Source organism: Myotis nattereri, assembly GCF_964212035.1.
Source record: "Myotis nattereri genome assembly, chromosome: 13".
Taxonomy (NCBI): Eukaryota; Metazoa; Chordata; class Mammalia; order Chiroptera; family Vespertilionidae; genus Myotis; species Myotis nattereri.
This window is the reverse complement of record NC_138088.1, coordinates 12,227,797-12,252,115: the sequence shown is the minus strand read 5'-3', so window position 1 is coordinate 12,252,115 and position 24,319 is coordinate 12,227,797. Positions and strand designations below refer to the sequence as shown.

Here is a 24,319-nt window from a genome sequence, read left to right as displayed (position 1 = left end):
CCAGTTAATACCGCGCCCCCCACTGTCAGTCTGGCACATTTCCCGAGTGGCACACACCACTGTTACAGTATAAACCCCATCGGGCGCAGCAAAAATGCGCGGAGAAGTGGCGCCATTAGTTCGCCCTGGGCGGTGGTGTGTCTGACCATTTAAAATTTGTGTGGGTTTATTTTTCAGATTCTGACTTTGACATTGGGGTGATCGTAGCTTTCTGTTTTGTTAAGGGGGGTGGGGGAGGCCAACAGCATGGCCAAGGCCCTAGCTGCCTAGTGGGGGAGTCTTGGCCGTTCTGGCACCTGCGTGGTGGGGCACTTCCCTGGGATGGGCCTGCCGCTCTGTAAGGGCACTTGGGGAAGAAGAAAATGAGGAGCCAGGAGGCCCAGACTGGCCACGTCTCCCTCGACTGATGCACCCATTTCTCTGACAGGGGGACACCTCGGGGGATTACCGGAAGATTCTGCTGAAGATCTGTGGTGGCAACGACTGAGCGGTGACCAGTGGCTCACTCTGTCACCTGCCACAACAGTGATGCTAGGAAAAGGCCAAAAGAATGTCTATTTCTACCGAACCCACAAGATAGCCCCACCCCCAGTGCCAACAACCCGTGGAGCCTCGGCCCTTCCTGACCGTGCCCACCCGCCCCTCCTGACTGTGCCCACCCGCCCCTCCTGACCGTGCCCACCCGCCCCTCCTGACCGTGCCCACCCGCCCCTCCTGGTCATGCCCATAGGCCTGGTTGGCCTGGACGCTCAGGACGCCGTCTCCTTCCCTCCACCCCCCTCACAGCCTCTTGCTGCTAAAGTAGATGTTTTATCTCTGACTCATGCAGCCATTCCCCTTTGCTTGTAGCTGAGACACTCGGCTTCATTTTAGTCACATGGTTTTAATGTTTTTTGGAGGCATTTTTTTATAGTCATTGCCAGACAGGTGCGTCTACTCCGCTGCCACACATTTCGGGTGCGAGCGGTCGGGGGGCAGTGCCATGTCCTCACTGAGGAGGAAAAGGGAGGACCTTTCAGGGCAATCTTTGAATCTGGTGAGGATGTGTCATGAGCTTTGTTATTGCCAAACTCACTGCTTTTTAGAGAAGAAAAAACAAAACAAAAAAGCCAGAAAGTCATCTGTTCCTTCTTCATGTAAAAGCAGGGAACAGAGCCAGCTCCCTGTTACAGGGCTCTTTGTAATGGAGAATGTGCCTTACACCTGGATGCTGATGGCCAAAAGCTGTTTCTAAATTAAAGCCAGCCAGCTCTGGAACATTCTGGAAACGTTCCCCTGGTGCCAGTCTCTTTTCTTCTGCTTCGTGATTCTGCCCTGTCCCCAGGGGTTCCAACCTTATTAGCCAGTGAAATGTATGTGATGTTACACAGAAGCGTGTGCTCAGGAAACCTGGGCATGAGCAGTTCACAGGGACCCAGGTTGTAGGGATGCTTCTGAAATCCACGCGGGGCCCAGGCACTGAGAAGGCGCGGAGACTTGGGTCACATGAGAGCAAGGTGGGGGGTGGGTTGCTCAGGTCCAAAGGAGGGACACGGGAAGGAGCCTGTGCGTGCCTCCTGGGCAGGCCTTACTGCCAGGTTCCCTGAGGACCCTCGTCTGAGCGGGTGGTCCTGGCTGTGGCCCTGGCAGGCTCCTTGCCCCCCGGTTGATGGTGTTAGGAAAGGGCAAGTCCAGAAGGGGCAGAGTGTCCAGAAGTCACTGTCCTGTCCATTCACTCCCTTTCTGACCTCCTATGTGGAAAGTGTAGAAAGGAGAGAATCCCGAGACTGGGAGGGCTTGGGGAGACCTCCTCACTGCCCCTTGGACATGGTGAGAGGGGGGGACCGCCCAAGGGGCATGGAGCAGCCGTAAGGACAAGAGCCTGGTCTACCTAGACCTGCCTTCTCCAGCCAGAGGAGACTGGTGTGGGCACTGGCACCGATGGCAGGCCCCCCTGTCACGCCAGCTCTGCCTCAGTTTCCGTGCTGGAGCCTCTTGCCCAAGACCCAGTATGCTTGGCTGAGGTGTGTTCCTTTCCTAGGGCAGGCCCCTGCCCTTGGGTGGCAGGTGTGCCCTGCCTGGCGGGATGGACCACTTGGCATTGCCCAAGTTGCCGTGAACTCAGGCTGACCCAGCAGCCTCAGCTGGGTGCCTGGATCCAGTCTGCTCCGATGTGCCTGCTGATGTCTGTGACATGCCTGCCCGGCTGTCCACACCAGGGTTCCAGCCTGGTGCCAGCAGCGCTGTCTAACTGCACATGCATTGACTTTGGTCTCCAATGAGTTTTTAGACATTTGAACTTGTTACCAACATTTAAGTACTGAAAGATTTCATGTTTACACAAGCTTAGACTTTTTAAAATAAAGGAAGAAAATGGATGCTGTTTTCTTTTTTTTAATTGATTTGAGGGAGAGGAAGGGAAAGGGAGAGACAGAAAAATCGATCTGCTGCCTTCTACACACACCCTGACCAGGGATCAAACCCTAAACCTGGGCATGTGCCCTGACAGGAATACGGGAGGAAGCTCAACCAACAACCACACCGGCCAGGGCATTCATAGTTTCTCTTGAAAAACCAAAAATTCTGGCAGTATTGGCCTAGCATTCCTGCACAGCAGATGCTGCTGGAGCCAAACTGCTGTTGCCCCCTTTAGGCATACACTCTTCATTTCGCTACAGGACCCACCACTCCCTAATGTGCTCCACCATCACATGTTACCTATTTGGCCCCTGCAGGCCTTTGAATCTGAGACCCTAGTTTTTGCACTTGGGACACCTGTGCTCATCCTGGTCCTGGTTCCCTTTGCCTTACTGCCCCTCTGGCTGCCTTCTTGGTCATGTCCAGGGGACCCAATCCATAGTGAGTTTGGGCTGGAGGGCTGTGAACGCAGATCTCTCTAGGGGCCAAGGTACCTGGCTTTTAAGGTCAGTGGGAGGTGGTTGTTAACAGTGATTATTCTCAGGACAAAAAAAGAAGATGGGGAGGGAGGCATTTGACCTTACAGATCATCATTTTGGGAGAGGACTACACGGTTTTCTGCAGCCTTTTGGGTTGTTGGTCAAGGCCAGTCCATGGTACACGTCTAATGTCACTTCCAGAATAGAGGATGGGGCTCCAGGTGAATTCAGTCCTTAGTACGTTTTCAACAGCGGTGGGGCCCCGGAAGGAACACTGTGCTAAGGGTAGCACTGGGACTAGGGTGCGGCAAGTGAGTCACTCGTCTCGGCTGTAACATTTAGGGAAGGAACCTTGGGATGTGTACTTTGTATTGCTGGGGAAATGGCCCTGACGTGGTTGTTCTTAAACCTTAGTGTGACATAAAATACCGAGGAAAGGAACTAGGAACATTAAAAAAAAAGAAAAAGCAGTTCTATTGCAGAGTCAGGGAGTCAATATGCTGTAATGGGACCCAATGAACTGAGGCTTGAACTGGGTAGCCCAGACGATAGAAGTGTGTGTGTGTGTGTGTGTGTATGGGAGGTGGGGTGGGGTGGGAGAGACCCAGCAGGTAGCCTCCACTGTTAAACACCATGGACTCCATGGATAATACTTTGAGAATACTTCTGTCTTCACCAAAGCCCATTCAATATTTCCATCGAGCTGTAATTGTCCAAGTGGAGGCCTGTACCAAGGTTGGTTCTGAGCACTTTAGATTCGAAAATAGAATGAAAAATGAAGCAAAAGGGGAGGTAAAACTCCAGCTCTATATTAACCACCTTCTTAATCACAGTCTTTTTCTTTTTAATATATTTTTATTGATTTCAGAGAGGAAGGGGGAGAGAGAGAGAGAGAATCATTGATTGGCTGCCTCCTGCACACCCCATGGGGAATTGAGCCTGCAACCTGGGCATATGCCCTGACCAGGAATTGACCCCTGACCTCCTAGTTCATAGGTTGATGCTCAACCACTGAGCCATGCCAGCTGGGCTAACCACATATTTAAAAATATATATATTTTTTACTGATTTTTAGAGAGGAAGAGAGAGAAACATTGATTGAAAGGGGTATATCTATCAGCCACCTCCTGCCCCCACCAGGGATCAAGCCTGCAACCTGGACACGTGGTGCCCTGACTGCATCGCAAACCGGCAACCTTTTGGTGCAGGGGACGGTGCCCAACCAAGTCACGGCTTAACCACAATAATTTGACAGTGCTTTCATGTATGAGGAGGCTGCAGAAACAATGTCCCTGCAACGGAGACAAAGGGAGGTGTGGAATTATCTCTCAGACGTGAGCCTTTTAAACACTGATGGTCTGTCTGAGATGTGTTTCTGTGACACTGAATCAGATAAAGATAGTAAATACCTGAGTGTGCATCAGGATCATCTGAGGAGCTTGTTAAAGATGCAGGTCCTGGGCCCCACCCTCACAGATTCAGAGCCGGCATGGGACCCGGACCTGCATCTTACCTGCTTGCCTTGAGATTCTGATGCCCATCTAAGTACTGAGACAGAACTTCTGAGAACGATGTGTTCACACAGAGGGTATTTGTACAGGTGGCAGGGTGTTTGGAATCCCTGCTTTGGGAAGAAGGATCTGAGAGGTGAACTTCTGCAGATACCCCTGGTCCAAGCAACAGCTGGATGGCCACACCATGCCCATTCTCTTACTTTGATGGGGAGTTATAATCCTAGCCTGCGACTTGACCCTATTTCTACTGTCAGCTTCTTCCTGCCCTGGCTGATATGACGTGGAGTCAGATGTAGAAACAGAAATCAACCTAAACCATCTCCCCAGGAAGATACCAGCTTACATTTTCACCCACCACACCTACCACCTGTGCTCCTCTGAGAGACGGGTTATTACCAGTCCTCGACCTGGCCACATACAGGGTCCCCTCTCAGCAAAGGATCCATCCAATCAGTCAGGCCCCCAACTCTGCGAGGGGCTCTTACCCTCAGCCCTGGCTCCTTGGAAAGCTCTCCTTTGCCTAATCCTGGGTCCACCCTGGACCTGGTTCCTTCCCAACAATCAGAGCTGAGCTAGTCCTGAAGTAGAAAGCGCTGGCCCGGGAACCAGCATCCCTGTTCTGATCTCAGCTGAGCCACCGATTTGCTGCGTGATCCTGGAAAGGTCACTTCCCCTCTTTGGGCCTCTTGCCCCTTGGGAAAATGAAGAGCCCAGGAAAGTTTGAAAGAAAACTGACAGGAAATAATAGTTCAACAATTATAGTTGGAGACTCCAACATCCCACTTTCTCTATTAGAACAATTAGGCAAGGAAGAAGGGAAACAGAAAACTTGAACCCTACAAACTACCTAGTCCTAGACCTAACAGACATATAGAACAGCGCACCCAACAATAGAATATACTTTCTCAAGTGCACACGGGAAATATCCAGGAGGAGATCTGGAAATTTTAGAAATATATGGAAACTGAGTAACATACTCTTTTTTAAAAAATATATATTTTTATTGATTTCAGAGAGGAAGGGAGAGGGAGAGAGAGATAGAAACATCAATGATGAGGAGAATCATTGCACGCTCCACACTGGGGATCGAGCCCGCAACCCAGGCATGTGCCCTTGGCAGGAATCGAACCCGGGACCCTTCAGTCCACAGGCCGACACTCTACCCACTGAGCCAAACCGGCCAGGGCTGAGTAACATACTCTTTTTTTTAAAAAAAATATATTTTCATTAATTTTTTACAGAGAGGAAGGGAGAGAGATAGAGAGTTAGAAACATCGATGAGAGAGAAACATCAATCAGCTGCCTCCTGCACACCTCCCACTGGGGATGTGCCCGCAACCAAGGTACATGCCCTTAACCGGAACCGAACCTGGGACCCTTCAGTCCGCAGGCCGACGCTCTATCCACTGAGCCAAACCGGTTTTGGCGAGTAACATACTCTTAAAAAATAACCGAAATGAGTTAAAGAATAAATTACAAGAGAAATTAGGAAATACTTTGAGATTAATGAAAATGAAAACAATATACCAAAAGGTGGGATGCAGTGGAAGCAGTGCTCAGAGGGAAACATCTGTAAATGCCTACATTAAAAAAAGGAAAAAGACCTCAAACCAATAACCTAATTTTCCATTTTAAAGAATTAGAAAAAGAAGAGAAAACTAAACCCAAAGCAACCAAAAGGAAGGAAATAAATATTAGAGTGCAGATAAAATAGAGAGTAGAAGAAAAAACAATAGAATCAGTGAAACAAAATTGACAAACCTTTAGTTAAATGGAGGAGAGATGATTCAATTACTAAAATCAGAAATGAAAGGGATATTACTCACAACTCTATACAAATAAAGGATTACAAGAAAATACTGTTAACAATTGTATGTCAACTAATATGTTAACCTAGAGGAAATACTAGTAGAAGATTCTTAGGAACATACAAATTCTCAAATCTGACTCAAGAAGAAATAAAAAATCTCAATAGACCTATAATGAGATTAAATCCATAATTTAAAAAACTCCCAATAAAGAAAAAGTCAAGACTGATGCATTCTATCAAATGTTTAAAGATGTGACATCAATCTTTCTCAACTATTCCAAAATATAGAAGTAACACTTCCTAATTCAGTCTGAGACCAGTGTTAGCAGATACCAAAGCCAGACAAAGACATCACAAGAAAAGTGCAAAAATCCTCAATGAAATACTAGCAAACTGCATCTAGCAGCAGGTTAAAAGATTTACTGTGACCAAGTGGGATAAATCAAAGGAATACAAAAATTATTCAATATTCAAAAATCAATGTAATACACATTATTAACTGGAAATAACTACATGATCATCTCCATGCAGAAAAAGCATTTGAGAAAACCCAACAACATTTAATGATTAAAAAACCCAAGAAACTAAGAATAGAAGGGATATTTATCAAACTGAAATAAAGGGCATCTGTGAAAAAACAGTTGATGTACTTCATGATGAAAGAATGAAATTTTAGCCAGGGTAATTAGGCAAGAAAAAGAAATAACAGGCATCTAAATTGGAAAGTAACAGATGACATAATTGTATATATAGAAAATCCTAAAATATCCACACTAAAACTATTAGAGTTAATGAAGGAGTTCAACAAAGTTGCAGGGTAAGATACATGATGAACATATAAAAATCCCTTGTATTTCTAAACATTAGCAATGAAAAATCTGAAAATGAAATGAAAACAATCCCATTTACAGTAATATCAAAAAGAATAAAATATTTAAGGGTAAATTTAACCCTTAAATGTGGTGTAAGGCTTGTACACTGAAAAATACAAAAACATAAAACATCCTGTGCTCATTGGTTGGAAGACAGTATTGTTGACATGGCAGTACTCTGCAAGTTGATCTACAGATTCAGTCCAATCCCTATCAAATTCCAATTGCCTTTTTGCAGGTATGGATAAGCTGATACTAACATTCCTATGGTAATACAAAGGACTGGTCTCCAAATAGCCAGAACAATATTGGAAAAGAACAACCAAGTCAGGGAACCCATACATCTTAATTTCAAAACTTAATGCAAATCTACAGTAATTTGTATAGTATGATATTGGCATAAAGATAGGCACAAAGTCAATGAGATAGAATTGAAAAATCAACCTAAACATCTCTGCTCAATTGATTTTGACAAGGGTCCCAGAACCATTCAATGGGGAAAGAATATTACCTTCAGCAAACAGTGCTGGGACAACTAGGTATCCCAAGCAAAGGAATGAAGTTGAATCCCTACCTCACATCATAAACAAAAATTAGTTCAAAATAGATCACAGAACTAAATGTAAGACCTAAAACTATAAAAATCGTAGAAGAAAACAACATCCATGACCTTGGATTTGGCACTGGATTCTTAAACATGACACCAAAAGCACAAGCAACAACAACAAATTGGATTTTATCAAAATTAAAACTTTTGATAAAGAACACTGTCAAGAAAGTAAAAAGACCACCCACAGAATAGAAGGAAATACTTGCAAATTACATATCTGATAAAAGCCTAGTATCCACAACACAAAGAATTCTAACAACAAAAGGCAATCCAGTTTTTAAAATGGGCAAATACCTGAATAGCCATTTAAAATCACACACATAAAGGCAGTGCCCTCGCGTCCTGGATCTGCCTCTTGCTTCAACAGTGTTTGGATGGAACAGACCCAGGGACGCCCCTTCTTCCAGCCTCCGGCCACTCTCCTGTGTCTTATCCAGTCACCACCTTCAGAACCACCTCTGAGACCAGCCAACATACCGCTGTTTTTTTTCTACCTTAACTCATTGCCGAGCAACCATGAGCTCCCAGATTCATCAGTTATTCCACCGAGGTGCAGGCTGCGGTCAACCGCTGGCCTCCCTGCACCTGCGGGCCTCCCCACCTACCTCTCTCTGGGCTTCTACTTTGACCACGACATGTGGCTCTGGAGGGCGTGGGCACTTCTTCCCCGGTTGGTACAGAAGTGCGAGGGCGCTGAGCATCTCTTAAAGAGGCAAAACCTGCGCGGTGGCCGCATTCTCCTCCAGGGTGTGCAGGGCCTTCCCCAGATGAGTGGGTAACACTCAGGACGCCATGGAAGCTGCCGTGGCTTTGGAGAAGAACCTGAACCAGGCCCTTTTGGAGCTGCAGGCCCGGGTTCTACCCACACAGACCTCAGCTCTGTGACTTCCTGAAGAACTACTGCCTGGGTGAGCAGGTGAAGCTCATCTAGAAGATGGGCGGCACCTGACTCACCTCCGCAGGCTGCTACCCCCAGGCGGGGCTGGGCTAGTATCTCTTCGAAAGGCTCACCCTCAAGCAGGACTAGGAGCCTTTGGAGCCAGAGGCCTTTGAGGGCCTCTCTGCATCCCCTTGGAGTCTGACTTTTGCCTGAGCCTTTTCCCGGAACTACTAGCCATTCTTTTAACCACCCTGAAACTCTCTCCCATGAATTGGACCAAATGAAACAATAAAGCTTTTTGCTGCAAAAAAATGGAAACAACAAAAACAACAAGAACACAAAAACACATAAAAATAGTCAACAAACACATGAAAGATGCTCAGCATCACTAGTCATTAGGTAAATGCAACCTAAAGCCACGAAATACCACCGCACACCCAGTATGGTGGCTGTAACAAAAAGACATGGTGAGGATGCAGAAGGGTTGAAATCCTTATGCAAACATCGCTGGCGGGAAGGTGAAATGGCCCAGCCGCGATGTGAAAACGCTTGGTGATTCTTCAAAACATTAGACAGAGTTACTATTTGAATCAGCAATTCCATCCCTAGTATAGACCCAATAGAAGTGAAAGCACATGTCCACACGAAAGAGAGTGAAGGACTGACACCTGTTACAACATGGATGAACCTTGAAAACATGCTAAGGGGGGAAAAAAAAGACACAAAAGATCACATATTGTATGATTCCGTTTATAGGAAATGTCCAGGACAGGCAAGTCCATAGAGACAGAATGTCAGTGGTTTCCAGGGGACGGGGGAGGGGAGATGGGAAGTGATGCTTCGTAGGGACAGGGCTTCCTTTTGGGCTGATCAAAATGTCCTGGAATCAGAGTGGCGATGACTATACAACGCTGCGAAGTCACTGAATTTGTAGTTTAAAATGCTTACAATTTTGAATTTTGTGCTATGTGAATTTTACCTCAATAGAAATCTTTTTAAAAACCTTAATGGGCACACAAATCCTCTGGTGGATCTCATTAAAATGTAAATTGTGATTCAGGAGGCTTGATTGGGGCCCCAAATTCTGCATTTCTGACAAACTCCCAGGTGAGCCCATCCTTTGAGTAGCCAGGCTCCCCAAAGGCCCTTCCGCTGAGTCATCTTACGATTCTCAGCTTCAGGTGCCTCACTCTGTGAGCCATCCCTGCCCTGCCCGCCTTGTAGAGGAGGAGAGCTGAAGCACAGCCGGGCGGGGGGTGCCCTGGCCCAAGCCTCCAGAGGGATGTGGGCCTCAGGGCATGGGGGTAGGTGGAGAAGGGCTGCGGCTGCAGGGTCCACTCTGTCAGCGGGGTCAGAGGAGTAGCTTTATTTGCACAAAGCGGAGGGAGGAAGGCCAGGTGCAAGGCTCAGAGGAGAGCTGTCGGGCAGGTGTATTACTTCCAGCTGCTGGGCAACACCATCTCCCGACTCACTAACGATCTGGAAGAAAGGGGGGCTCAGAGTGAGGGGTGCTGAAGGCACCCTGTCCCGCCCCCGGGTCCCGGGAACTGTGCCGGGGTCACAGGGCGCAAGGAAAGGAGGGAGCAGGTGCAATCCCCCAACTGCCCTGTCAGAGGGATGCCAGTCTTTCTTGAAAGGGTTCCTGGTGGCACAGGGTGGTCCTTGGAAGGGAGATGAGAGGACCGGAAGAGTGTGTCCCAGTGATGGGACGCTGGCCTGCAGCCACCCGGGGTGGGGGCTGAGAACACTTGGGGTGAGCTGGGGAAATGCCTGCCCACTTCTGTCCGGAGGAGGAGCTGGAGGCCTCCTGTCCAGTCCAGGCTACACCAGAGCACCCATCCCACCCTGCTTGCCCAGCCCCATCTCTGCCACCTGAGGCGCTCACCATCTCCCAGGAGGTCGGGGGTCGGGCTGAAGGGCCCCGGGGGCAGGTTCCAGGCCAGCCCCTCCAGCTGGCTCAGCAGGCCTTTCACTTCCGCCTCCAGGTGCTCCACCGTCTTCTCCACCGTCTAAGCGAGAGAGATGGGAACGGGGTGGGGAGGGGCGGAGGAGCAGAGGACACGAGCGGTGCCCAGTCCTGCTTCGTCAGGAGCACCTGGTGTGCAGCGGGGAGAGAACTGGCTGCCAGGGGACCTGGGCACTTCTTATTCAGTCTCTGCCCTGCCCGCCTCCGGGTTCCCTAGATGACAAAATCTTAGGGGTCCCCTCTCTGGGGCTGCTCCTGGCATGGGTTTTTCTCTGTCATAGGTTCGGAGTGACCAGGATTCCACTTCTCTTTCAAGGACTTCATCACAGGAGCTCACATTCCTTTGGTTGCCTCGCCCCCTGGTGGCAACTCTGCCAAATGACAAGTTTGGGATTTTGAAATTTTCTTTATTTCGTGTTAACTTTTTTCATGAATGAATCCCATTAACAGTCTGGTGAAACTTACAGACTCCATCTTTGAAAAATGATCTAATTGAAAAAATAATAAAACATATAGTATTTCCAAGGACCCCAATTTCATTAACATGTTATTCAAGTATTCAAAATTAAATTTTTGATGTAAAAATTTGTTTTTATTACCTCACTAAACAACATAATCCACCATAAAGTCTAACAATTACTGCAATTTTGATATACGGATTAAACTGAGTGATATGTTGAGATGTTCGAAACAATTGTAAGGGGATGAAATTACCTGATTTCTTTTGATGACAAAAAGCACAGTGCTATTTATACTGATAATACTACTATGGTTTGTTGTATCCTATATAATAAAAGCCTAATATGCTAAGCGTCCAGTTGTCTGGTTGGCCGTTCAACGAATCAAGGCGTAAAATGCTAATGATATGCTAAGGCCATTCAACCACTCACTGTGACGTGCACTGACCACCAGGGGACAGACGCTCCGACTGGTAGGTTAGCTTGCTGCTGGGGTCCAGCCTATCAGGACTGAGCGAGACAGGCCGGACACACCCTGGAGCCCTCCTGCAGCCCCTCCCCAGCTGGCCAACCTCCCGTGTCCCTCCCCTCCCCAGCACTGATTGTGCACCGGTGGGGTCCCTCAGCCTGGCCTGCGCCCTCTCGCAATCCAGGACCCCTCGGGGGATGTCAGAGAGCCAGTTTTGGCTCGACGGCAGAATGACCAGTCGCTATGATGCACACTGACCACCAGGGGGCAGATGCTTCATTAAGCCGGGCTCACGGCTGGAGAGCGCAGCATCGGTGGCAGGAGCCTCTCCCACCTCCGCAGCAGCACTAAGGTTGTCCAACTGATGGCTTAGGCCCACTCCCTGCCTAAGCTGGCATTCGGGCATTCCCTCAGGGCTCTAGGACTGCGAGAGGGTGCAGGCCAGGCTGAGGGCCACCCCCCCCCCCCCAGTGCACGAATTTCATGCACCAGGGCTCTAATTTATAATAAATGTGAATGCTAAGGTTTTTGAAAATAAAGTATACCCAGGTTACAAACTGGCTGTATAACAAAACACAGTGATCAAATATCTACCTTTTCACCTGGTGATTCTGCAGAGATTTCTGGCTGCGTCTCAGGGGCGGCAGGGTGCCCTGCAGCTGGTCAGCCTGACAGCCCAGGTAGGGCAGGGAGCTGGTCAGCCTGACGGCCCGGGTAGGGCAGGGAGCTGGTCAGCCTGATAGCCCAGGTAGGGCAGGGAGCTGGTCAGCCTGACAGCCCGGGTAGGGCAGGGAGCTGGTTAGCCTGATAGCCCGGGTAGGGCAGGGAACTGGTCAGCCTGACAGCCCGTGTAGGGCAGGGAGCAGGACTGCCTGGATTTCCCTAATTTTCCAAAGCAAGGTTGGCCGAGCCCCATAAAGCCAGCAGCCTCACAGGTGGTCCCGAAGGTGCATGTCCTCCCAGGTCACCCTTATTACCTCCTCTATGACATCCAAGCGGCCGAGGACAGCCATGTGTGTGTCACACCCCGTGCTCCGAGCTGGGTCTCCTCTGGAGGGGATGGAGGGGTCAGCGGCTGTGGAAGACAAGTCCTGTCACCGTGGGCCCCCGTTTCCCTGTAAAGCGCTGGGTTCAGTGGGGTGGGCCCTGAACACAGTCACAGAGAGAAGCGAAGGCAGCCTCAGTGGGGGGTCAGGGCAAGAGAGGGGCTGTCCCCATCACTCACTTGTCTCTAGGGGCTCACCTACAGTCCAGGCGGGCTTCCTCGAGGAGGCGCTGCCTGAACAAGGAAGGGAGGGAGGGCATCTACCAGGGAGAATGGCATGTGCAGACAGGGAAGCGTGCATAGCATGGCTCAGTGCACAAGCCCTGGCAGTTAGAGCGGCTGCGAAGTACAGGGTGGCTGGGAGAGGAGACTGGAGAGGTGGGCCACAGAAACCAAGCCAGAGGCCCTAACAAACCAGTCATGGTGCTTGTTTGGGGGGTTAACAGAAGGGTCACATAGCCACAGATGAATTTTTAAAATACAGAGACTGGATTGGAGGGATTTGTCTTTGCAGTAATCAGGGTAAGAAGTGAGGCAAGGGGGCAGTAATAGGAGGAATTGAAAGGAAGAAAATGAGTGGAGAGCCCGGCCAGCGTGGCTCAATGGTTGAGCATCGACCTATGAACCAGGAGGTCACAGTCAATTTCAGTCATAGCACATGCCCGGGTTGCGGGCTCGATCCCCAGTGTGCGGTGTGTAGGAGGCAGCCGATCAATGATTCTTTCTCATCATTGATGTTTCTATCCCTCTCTCTGTCTCCCTTCCTCTCTGAAATCAATAAAAATATATTTTTTAAAAAAGAAAATGAGTGGAGATATTTGAATAGTAGCATTGACATTGGTGAGCAGTTGGCATCCAGGAGTGCTTACATGCACACAAAGTGCTAAACAAATGTACTAACTCAGTCAGTTCCACAACAACGTGTTATCGTCCTTAACAGACACACAGGAAATGTGTGCACAGACGGGGGACATGACCTGTCCGAGGTCACACCGCTGGTAAGTGGAAGATCTGAGGTTCAACCCGTTCAACCCCTGATTTGTCATTTTTCTCCCCAATGTTGATTCCTCCTTGGTTCCTCTTGGCACCACCAGCCCTCCTATGGAAGTCTCAGACCCTGGTCCGAGCTCAGGTGTCAGAGCTGGTGGCTCTGAGATGCCTGGGCCCATCGGAGTGGCTGGAACCTGAAAGAACCCGGCACTCAGGAGGGAGGATACTGTTCCAGAAACTAAGAGAAGCAAAGAGCGTTAGGGAGGAGGAAGCGGCCAGCGAGACCTAAAGCAGCCAGAGGCCGAGCAAGAACAGGGAGAAAAACAGAGCAACAGGACAGTCACTGCTAGACCCCACCCCAGCCCTTTCCGGGGCTGGTGGAGGCCGAGCAGGGTTTAGGCTGCGGTGGGATGAGAAGGGAAGGAGAGGTCAGAGGGGGGCCTAGATCCTGGGAAGTGTTTTCAGGAAGTTTGGCTGAAGGAAGGAGAGCAGATCACAGGTCTAGAGAAAGTGTGTTGTTGTCCCTTCCGCTTTTTTACACACTGGAGAAACACACCAGGCTTAGAGCCCGAGGAACAAGAAGAAAGGAGAACTGAAGGAATGCATTTGAGAGAGGTCATGCAATCCAGAAAGTGGGGGGAGGGGGGACCGGGGTGGGGGGGATGCGGATGACAGGTAGTGGCAACCCATGAGGGAAGAAAGAGGGGATGCAGCAAAAATGGGTGAAAAAGTTCTACTTAGAGGGCCAGAAAGTTGAGCGAGTTCCCACCTGATGGCCTCTGCTCGCTTTGTAAAGTAAGAGGAGAATCATTTGCTGAAACTCGGGTGGGGTTCGGGAAGGGGAGAGGCAGTAGTGAATGTTCAGGAATTCTGTGAGTGGGTTGTTAAACAGCCACTAAAATAGAAGCCCCATGAGAGCACTGACCGTGTGCCACTGGGTAGAGGGCTCGCATGAAGAGGGGGTCCCGAAGGAGAGGAGGAAACCCAGAGGCAGCGCAGGAGGCCTGCAGGATGGCCCGACCTCAGGGAGCAACTCTGCAAGCACCAGCCCTCCCCCAGCAGCCTGCAGGCTGGTGCAGAGCAGCAAAGAGGGGTGGCTGGATGGAGCTGAACCTGGGAGTCTGCAGCATGCGTGTGGCAAGAGGAGAGAATGAAGGCATGAGAGCAAAGGAAGTGCGGGTTTGACCAGCGAGGGGCGGGGGAAATGAGCTCTGGAGTCTGGCTTGGACAGGGAAGGAGAGAGGCCAATAAGAAGAGCAATTGGGAGATGGAGGGGCTAAGGGCCTGGAGGCCTTGATGCGATGATGGAGAGACAGGAGCAGGCGGTATGGGCGGAGCAGCGACAATATGCGGGCGTGGCCATGGATGGGACCCCGAAGCAGGGGGGTCCGGGATATCGCACTGGTCTCTGCAGGTGCAGAGCTCCTGGGACTGCGAGGCCTCGGTGTGGGTTGGGTTGTCCAAGGGGACATTTAACAGCCAGAAGTCGGCAGGTCTTGAGTTAAGAATGGAGCTGCTAAGTCATTTTGTTGGTGATGAATGCCACCGTGAGAGGTTGAGTGACTGGCTCGAGGTCACACAGTCAGCAAATGACTGGACCCCAAGCACTGGCCTTCTCCTCACCCCCCTCAGCAGGCTGGCCTTTGGGAGCTCTGCCGGAGCGCCCCCCTGAGATTCTCTGGTTCCAACTCCGTCTGGACCCCAGCTCTTCCACTCGGGGGCCAGGACCACCAGCAGGGACAAAACTTCCTTCCACTCTGAGCATCTTTTGTGGTGAACAATTTGTGTCTTACATTCTCCACTCCACTGTTTCCCTCCATGGAACCCACAAAAGCCTCTTCATAAGACAATGGGCTTCTTGTTGCCTTTGGGGGGGTGTGTGTTATAATGGAGCTTTGGTTACTTTTTTAAAGGGATGCTTTTCGAGATCTACACTAAAATATTTACAGATGAAATGCTACGATGCCTTGGATTTATTTCAAAATAACCCAGGCCTGGGAGCGGAGGAGGCATGGGCGGGAGTATAGAGCAAACAGGATTAGTAATTGTTGAAATTGGGTGATGGGAACATGGGAGTTCCCTGCACTCTTCTCTCTACTTTTGTGTGTGTGTGTATGTATATATATACGGTTTGAAATTTTCCATAAGAAAAGCCAGTTGTCTGATAGGTTTTTAGCAAAACACAGAAGCCACGGTGGGCGGCATGCATTGGTGTGAAAAGTTCCCGATGAGAGAGGGGTGGTCTGAGACCCCACCTAAAGGGCTGTGCTCCATCTGGGCCGCACGCCCCAGGGAGGCCTAGCCATGTACCCCAGGGAGGCCTAGCCATGAGCCCCAGGGAGGCCTAGCCATGAGCCCCAGGGAGGCCTAGCCGTGCGCCCCAGGGAGGCCTAGCCATGAGCCCCAGGGAGGCCTAGCCATGAGCCCCAGGGAGGCCTAGCCATGAGCCCCAGGGAGGCCTAGCCGTGCGCCCCAGGGAGGCCTAGCCGTGCGCCCCAGGGAGGCCTAGCCGTGAGCCCCAGGGAGGCCTAGCCGTGAGCCCCAGGGAGGCCTAGCCGTGAGCCCCAGGGAGGCCTAGCCATGTGCCCCAGGGAGGCCTAGCCGTGCGCCCCAGGGAGGCCTAGCCATGAGCCCCAGGGAGGCCTAGCCGTGAGCCCCAGGGAGGCCTAGCCATGAGCCCCAGGGAGGCCTAGCCGAGCCCCAGGGAGGCCTAGCTGTGTGCCCCAGGGAGGCCTAGCCATGAGCCCCAGGGAGGCCTAGCCATGAGCCCCAGGGAGGCCTAGCCATGAGCCCCAGGGAGGCCTAGCCGAGCCCCAGGGAGGCCTAGCCGCGCCCTAGGGAGGCCTAGCCGTGTGCCCCAGGGAGGCCTAGCCATGAGCCCCAGGGAGGCCTAGCCGTGTGCCCCAGGGAGGCCTAGCCGTGTGCCCCTGGGAGGCCTAGCCATGAGCCCCAGGGAGGCCTAGCCGTGTGCCCCAGGGAGGCCTAGCCATGAGCCCCAGGGAGGCCTAGCCGTGTGCCCCAGGGAGGCCTAGCCATGTGCCCCAGGGAGGCCTAGCCGTGTGCCCCAGGGAGGCCTAGCCGCGCCAGGATGCAGGGACCCACATTTGGATTCATTTATCTCAGCTGGAGGAATGGGGCTGCTCAGCCTGGGAAGACTTGGAGGGGGGTAGGAGCTGTTCCCCAGCAGCGAGGGCTGTTGGGGAAGAGGTGGCTGACTCAGCGTGGGTCTGTGTCCACACCCACCCTGTGCAGGTCTGCCCAGGGCCCTTTGGCCAAATTTCCCCCCTGAGCCTCTCCTGCCCTCTCCCAGGGCCTCCCCTCCTCTCCCCCTCCCCTCCCCCAGCTCAGGCCAAGAGGAAGCACTGTGACCCTGGGGGCCAGTGGGGCCCGGCCAGCCCTGTAAGTCACGAACAGCACGGACATGCTCCTCCCATTGGCCTAAAACCCACTGTTCTTTACGTGTCTGTGATGAGATCTCACTTGGCTCCAAATCCGTCCGGGGAGAAGGCTGGCCCGAGCTGCTCTCCACGGCGCACAGCGCTAATCTCTCACATCTGGACAGAGCTTCGTCCGGGCTCCACCGCCCAACTGCCCATGAGCTCAGCCAGGCCTCCCGACCGGTTCATCGGAGCCGGGTCCCTCGGCACTGAGCTCAACGCATGACGGCAGAAAACACCGACCCCGCGTTCTTGGCTGAGCTCAGCCATGTGCTGCTGTGGGCCTGTGGGAAACGTCCCTCCTCCCTGAGCCTCTGCAGCTGCCCCTGCAACACGGGTGGGGTGGCCCCTCGAGGCACTGCCGCCCAGATACAGCTCATCCTTGCCTGGTGGGTCTTCCAGAGCCTGCCCAGAGGAGTCAAGGCCAAGCGGCTTCCTGGACCAGACCCTCCAGCAAGGCAGGACCTGGGTGCCTTCTTTTTTTCTTTTTTTTAGCTTGTACACACACACACACACACACACACACACACACACATACACGCACACACACACATCTTGGAGCCTTTGGTACCTCATCAGTAGAAAGGGGCTCATGATCAGGCCTGCTTCACGGGGCTTCCAGAAAGGGAAGGCGTGGGGGAGGCGGAAGGATTGCCATGATGGACCCTGAGGACCCAAGGCTGGGGTTCGTCTTCCCTTCCTTCCTCTGCCCGCCCGCCCTGCGCGGCCAGTTGGGAAACGGACCTTCTTGGACGCCGGGTTGTTTTCCCTGGCCTGGCTCCTGCTCGGGCCTCTGTGCCCCTGGACGGTGGCCAGGGGTGGAATGTCGCGCGCTGGTGAGAACACGCTGCAGTAGAGGCCAGAAGCCCAGGCGGAGGGGAGGCGCAGGGCTAACTGCTCCGTTAAAGGGGCCTGGCCACTGGGTCCCCCTCGGGGCGGGAAGTATGGCCCCTCCACTTGCAAACAGAGGAGACCTTTGTTATCTGGGTCCCAAACGCTAAGGAAGTGCCCAGGACACAGATGACTTCTGCCGTGCCAGGGGGTGACACTGGCAGGTGCTGGGGGGCCTCCTGAGTCATCAGAGACACTCTGCTTGACCAGCAGCTCTTGCCACTGCGGGTTAATTCCATTTGACCACATTAAGTATAATAGAATAATAGATTTCATCACGTTTGATATTTGTATTAAAATGTGTGATTCATTTAAAGCCATCTGTGGTTTTTGATTTTTTAAAGCCAGAAGAACATTATTTCCAAATAGTTATGTGAAGAACTCTAATCTGTGGAACTGCTCTGGCTGAAACAGGAGAGGGACCCTCAGGTCCCCAGAGAGAGTGAGTCAGATTCTGAGGAACATTCTTGTTTAGTTTAGTTTTGTTTTGATTTGGGCGAGACATGCCCTGCTCCCTTGGTCTCTGGTCACTTTCCAGATGTGGCCGGAGCCTTGCCAACCACTCTGAGACCTTAGCAATGCCATTCCAAAACCTTCACTACCTGGTTAAGTTAGTATTTTGCTGAGGATTCAAGCTAGGCTGCTGTAACAAAGAGCCCCCTCATTTACACACGAGTTAATGTCTTTCTCATGTATCAGTTCAGAGGTAGACTGACTTGTGGTCAAGGTTGGTAGGCGGCTCTGCTCCCTGAGGCCATACAGAAACCAAGATTTCTTCTACCTGGGAATACTGCGCTTCTTAATCCACCTGGTTATAATGTGCTAGAACATTCCAAAACCCCCGTAATGTGGAGCAGGTCTAAGAAGCTGTCCTGGATATCTAACCTCTCTCCACGTGCTGTGGAGAGCATGCAAGACTGGAGGTTGGAGACGCAGTGCCCCTCCCCTGCTCACTGGCTGTGCCCTGCCTCTCACTGGCTTCCTTGTCTGCAAGGGAATGGCCCTGCTCTTCCACTTTGTGGGTCACAAAGGATCCTGCACTTGATGCCTCGGAACTGCCAAGTGATGTACAGATGCCACACAGGGCATTGCCCAGGTGAGCTGAAGAGTGAGCAGGTTGGTGAGAGCCCCCATGGCTGCCCCTCTACGTGGAGCCAGTGCTCTTGGTCAGATCACTCCAACCAGCTCTCCTCATGATGGGGCGGTATCTGCCCTAGACCTAAACCCAAGCAGGGCCCAGAGGATGTTTGCGACGGGCTTCTCCAACAAGCACCGAAGGGCTCAGGGCTGACCCAGCTCTCTGGGCTCCTTTAAGCCAATCCCATTGTTGGATCTTTGGTTTCTTCACCTTTAGAATGGGCATAAGCATACTCTCTATTCAAAGCTACTCTTTTTTTTTTTTTTTTTTTTTACTGTTGACACTATTATAGATGTCCCCCCTATGACCTCCTCAAAGCTACTTTTTTAAATATATATATATATATATATAATTTCAGAGAGGAAGGGAGAGGGAGAGAGAGATAGAAACATCAATGATGAGAGAGAATCATTGATCAGCTGCCTCCTGCACTCCCCCTACTGGGGACTGAGCCTGCAACCCGGTCATGTGCCCTGACTGGGAATTGAGCCGTGACCGCCTGACTAAAAGGTCGATGCTCAACCACTGAGCCACACCGATGGGCTCCTCGAAGCTACTCCTGACTTGTGCTCACTTACTATGTGCCAAGGTTAGGTGAGTTCTTAAATGCATTATCTCATTTAATTCTAGCTGTGAGCTCAGAACTCTTACATCTCTTTTTTACAGTTTAGAAAACCAAGATCAAAGATGTTGATGCCCCAGATTACACAGCTAGTAAGTGGTGAGGACAGGATTTGGATCCAACCTGCCTGACACTGACTATACTGTGCCTTGACAGTGGTGTGACCTTGTGTAAGTCAAAGGCCTCCTACTTGGGGCCTCAGGTGCCGCTTCTATAAAATGAAGGGCTGGATGGGTGTGGGGGCCATACACCTGACACCTTTGCAGCTGTCTTAAGCCCCAAAAGAGCCCATATGTGTTGGGGCTTTGGACCCCACTGTCTTGAGTGCTTCCCTCCCCACAACATCTATTTTTGTAAGAAGAAATGCTGGGATCCTCACCACAGCCCTTCAGTACCTTCCTCTTCTACCCACAGCAAAAAGCAGGCTCCATGGAAGGCAGATGCCCACAGGGACCTGGAGTGGTCGGTGGTGGAGAGTGAGAGCTTCCCCGATGGGCCCCGAGGCACGGGTGACAATGGCGATACTGGCCAAAAGGACCAGCCTCTGGGACTTCAGATCCCTCTGAGAGCAAAACAGGAGAGGAACTCAGCCAAGCCTGAACCTAAAAAAATTCTCTACAAGTGACACAAAACAGTCTGCCTCACTCAATACGTAAAGAGCTTTTACAGACCAATATGGACTATCCCAACACCATGACTGAAAAGGTAAAAAATGATTTAGTAGACATACCCAATATGTATTTGAGGAAAAAGTCCAATCTTGGTAGTTAATCAAAGAAATGCAAATGAAAGCAGTAAAAACTGTCTTAGCCCTGCCAGTGTGGTTCAGTGGTTGACCGTCATCCTATCCTGGGTTGTGGGCTTGATCCCCAGTGTGGGGCATGCAGGAGACAGCTGATTGATGATTCTCTCATCACTGATGTTTCTATCTCTCTCTCCCTCTTCATTACTCTCTGAAATAAAATAAACACACACACACACACACACACACACACACACATATATATATATATATATATATATATATGTATATATATATATATATATATATATATATGACTGTCTTAAAGTATTCTTGGGGGGAAAAGTTCTAACTGGAATTAAACTACTAGTTTAAAGACAATACAGGGGCGAAAAGAACATTTAAATGACACCTGGGGGATGCAACCAGCTAAAATCTGTATGTGGAAAGCTACTGGACAAACAACCCAGTTTCTTCAACGAATAAATTTTAAGAAAAAGCAACAACAACCAAATAGGAGAAGAGAACGTACATATTTAAAGAAACTCATCAGCCATCTCAACCAAAAGCAATGTATGACCTTATTTGGACCAAACTGACCAAATAGAAAAACATGACATAATCAGGGACATTTGAACACTGATTGGATATTTGATGATAGTAAGGGATTTTTGTCCATTTTTATGTTATGATAATGGTATCATACTTATGTTTATTAAAGGTTACTTATCTTTTAGAGATACATCAGGAAATCTTTAGAAATAAAAATAACCTGGCCAGTGTTGCTCAGTGGTTGCGTTTGGATCAATGAACCAGAAGGTCACAGTTTGATTCCCTGTCAGGGTACATGCCCGGTTGCGGGCTGAGGGGTGTGCAGGAGGCAGCCAATCAATGATTCTCATCATTGATGTTTCTGTCTCCCTCTCCCTTCCTCTATGAAATCAATAAAAATATATTTAAATATATATATATGATATCTGGAATTTTCTTCAAAATAATTTGTGAGAGGAGAGAAAGGATGGGGATAATAGATGAAACAAGGCTGGCCATGAACTGATACTTGTTGAAGCGGGGTAATAGGTACATGGGGTTAATTATACTATTCTGTTTTACAGGCATACCTCGATTTATTTCACTTCGAAGATATTGCGTTTCTTACAGGTTGAAGGCAAGAGCCCCCACCAGCAAAAAGATTATGACTCACTTGCAGCTTAAATAATGGTTAGCATTTTTTTTAGCAATAAAATATTTTTAAATTATTGGGGTTTTAGACATAATGCTATTGTACATTTAATAGACTAAGACATAGTATAAATATAATTTTTATATATATTAGGAAACCAAAAAAAATTATGTGACTCACTCTTTTACAATAGTCACTGTATTGTGGTGGTCTGGAACCGAGCCCACAATCTCTGAGGTAAGCCTTTATATCCAACGATTCCACAATTAAAAGTTAAGAAAAGCAATGGTACATTGTCTGAAGTTTGAAAGGTTATACACAAAAATGTGTGAACTCAGTGTGAAATTGCATTTATACTTTCCTCCTTTCTATTTTTATTTTTAAATATTTTTTCTTTATTTTATTTTATTATTTCTCATTACTATCCTTTTTCTTACTTAATCTGTAGCAATGAGCATGCATAACCAGGAAGAAAATAATGTTTTTGCAGTGGTTTTACGTGAAAGGGTCTATGCCAGTTGTGGCTAAAGGGGCCACTGAAGGTCAGCCATTAGTGGGCAGGTGGCCAACTCCTCCTTCTGGGGACACAGGCCCTGCTTTGCCTCCTCAGCTCCAGGAGGAGGGGGCTGTGGGGGGCGGGGGGGAAGGACTGTGCTGAGCCACGCCTTACACAGCCTGTGGGGTTCTCCCAACAGGTGAAGAAACCGAGGCTCAAGGGAGCAGTGGGGCTGCCGAGGGGAGGGAGAAGGGGCCAATGTGTGTTGATACATCTGGCACTTCCTCTTTCCTCCACTCCCCACAGGCAACTCTGTGGGGTGGGTGCCTTTCTCCCCACCAGCCTCAGAGGGGTGGAGTGACTTACCCAGGGCTACTCAGCCAGGGCTGCCCAGGTTCAGGACTGGCCCGATTCTTCCCCTGGTGCGTACCCCCACAGCTCGCTGTACCCCGAGGGGACCTGGGGTTGGGGCCTTCCATCCTGGTGCAGGGCCCTTGGTCTGGGTGACTCAACACCCGCTGACTCCAGGTTGATGGGGGAGCAGCCTGGCCTGGGGCAGGAGGCCTGGGTGCTTCTTGAGGCACCTTGGTGAGACCTGAGCCTTCCCCTCACCTGGACAACTGGGATGGGCACCAGCTGCCCTGGCCAAGGCCTTCATGAGACGTCGGAAAATGGGAATGTGGCTTGTAAACTGCAACATACAGTACAATAGGCAGAGTGTCTGTGTGTACAAAAATAAATGCACTGCAGCCACCTGACCTGAGCCTCACGTGAGAAGGGCAGAGGGGACAGCGCAAGACAAAGCACCCAGCCAGCAGAGCACCCACACGCTTCTCCCTCCCGCACCCTCCCCAGGCTCTCAGGGACCTCTCCTGCAGCCTGGGGACTGGCTGCCTCACCCCAGCTACCAGCCCCCTCAGGCCACCTGACAGGTGAAGCAGGGGCCTTCCTCCTGGGCCCGCCTGCCCCGCCCTGCCCGGCCGGGTCAAGGGCCTGTTGAAGCTGGGTCTCCAAGGCCCAGGGAGCCAGGCCAGGAGCCTCTGTTGACCCTGGGGCGGGGAGATGAGGGGGGCTGCCCCACCTGCAGGCTGGCCTCCCACCCTGTGACCCCTGTCGCCTCCCCTCTCTCCTTCAGACCTGGGGTTTCCCCACAATCTCTCTTCCCTTTGGTCTCAAATCTTCCTCTTTTCCTCTAGATTCCTCCCCACCCGCTTCTCTTGCCATGTTAGCTCCTCTATTTCTTTCCCTCTTGTTCCATTTGCCTCTCAAACTCCTTTTTCTTTCCATCGCCGTTCATAGCTCATAGTTCACACCCACCCGGTATCTCCGTAGTTCCTGCCTCAGTCCCTACCTTTCTCTCTCTCTCCTTCCCGCTGTCCTCTCTCGAACCGTCTGCCTTTATTTCTCTGCCCTTTCCTATCGTTCTCTCTCCGTTTTCTCTCACCATCTCCCCCTCTCTCTCCCCCTCTCTCTCCCCCCTCTCTCTCCATCTGGCTGTTTCCTTGTCCCTCCCTCCTCCATCTGTCGCGCCCAGTGCGTCTCTCCGGGTCCCCGCCCGTCCGAGCCCCACTCACCGTCGGCGCCCGCGGCGCGGAGCAGGGCGAGCGCGGCCAGAGCGCACAGCAGGGGCCGCATGGTGCCGACTGCCCGCCGCCTCCCCGGGATCGCGCCGCCCGCTCGCTCGCTCGCTCGCTCGGGAGGAAATGCTCGCAGTCCCAGCCAAGATTCCTGGGCGGCTCCGGACTTTCTGGCTCGAGCGCACCCGCCCCCTCCAAAGGCCCCTCCGCACCCGCGGGCCGCGCGGAGCCCAGAGACCCCGAGGGCGGAGGGCGGACGTGCCAGCCTGGGCGCCTGCCCGGGGAGGGGCTGCCCTCGATCCCCGCGCCTCCGGGGGGCCCGGGCGCAGAGGAGAGGGAGAATGGCGAGGGGGTCAGGGTGAGGGCCCGCTCCGGGCCCCGCATTCGTTATGAGCCCGTTATACAGCCTGGCCGGCCAACCGAAGCGGAGAGCAGTGCCTTTATCCTCCGAGTCACCCGCAGCCTTGGCGCAGGATCTGCACGGAGTGTGGGAGCTGCTCTCTGTCCCATAGAACAAGTCATTCATTCGCTCTCATTACATGGCACAGTGTCTGGCCCTGAGGGTATCTGCCTTCTATAGAAAAGTGCTGTTTTGCTAAAGGAGTCATAGTAATAGAAGATAATTTTCAAAAAAACCCCGTAAAATCATGACAGGTGAAAAACGAGATTTTATTTAACTCATGAATGAGGGACTCAGTAAGAGGTGACAACAAGCCAAAGGACAGACACAGATCTGGAATACC

The 24,319-nt window shown here is 51.0% G+C and overlaps 2 protein-coding genes across 3 annotated transcripts in view; one reads left to right on the top strand and one right to left on the bottom strand.

Moving 5' to 3' along the window:
* ANXA11 (annexin A11) overlaps positions 1-1,271 on the top strand; it is a 44,275-nt gene extending 43,004 nt beyond the window's left edge. For both annotated transcript variants that reach the window (XM_081104677.1, XM_081104676.1), the window contains exon 15: positions 428-1,271. In XM_081104677.1, the coding sequence (XP_080960803.1) occupies positions 428-487 (60 nt within the window). In that variant the 3' untranslated portion in view covers positions 488-1,271. The remainder of the gene's footprint in view (positions 1-427) is intronic.
* Positions 1,272-9,292: 8,021 nt separating this feature from the next.
* On the bottom strand, positions 9,293-24,028 carry PLAC9 (placenta associated 9). Its single transcript, XM_081105132.1, has 4 exons — positions 23,574-24,028; positions 12,433-12,530; positions 10,448-10,571; positions 9,293-10,041 (listed from the first exon to the last, which is right to left on the bottom strand). Exons 1-4 carry the CDS (start codon positions 23,632-23,634, stop codon positions 10,034-10,036), a joined length of 291 nt encoding a protein of 96 aa, XP_080961258.1. The 5' UTR covers positions 23,635-24,028; the 3' UTR covers positions 9,293-10,033.
* Between the last annotated feature and the right edge of the window lie 291 nt (positions 24,029-24,319).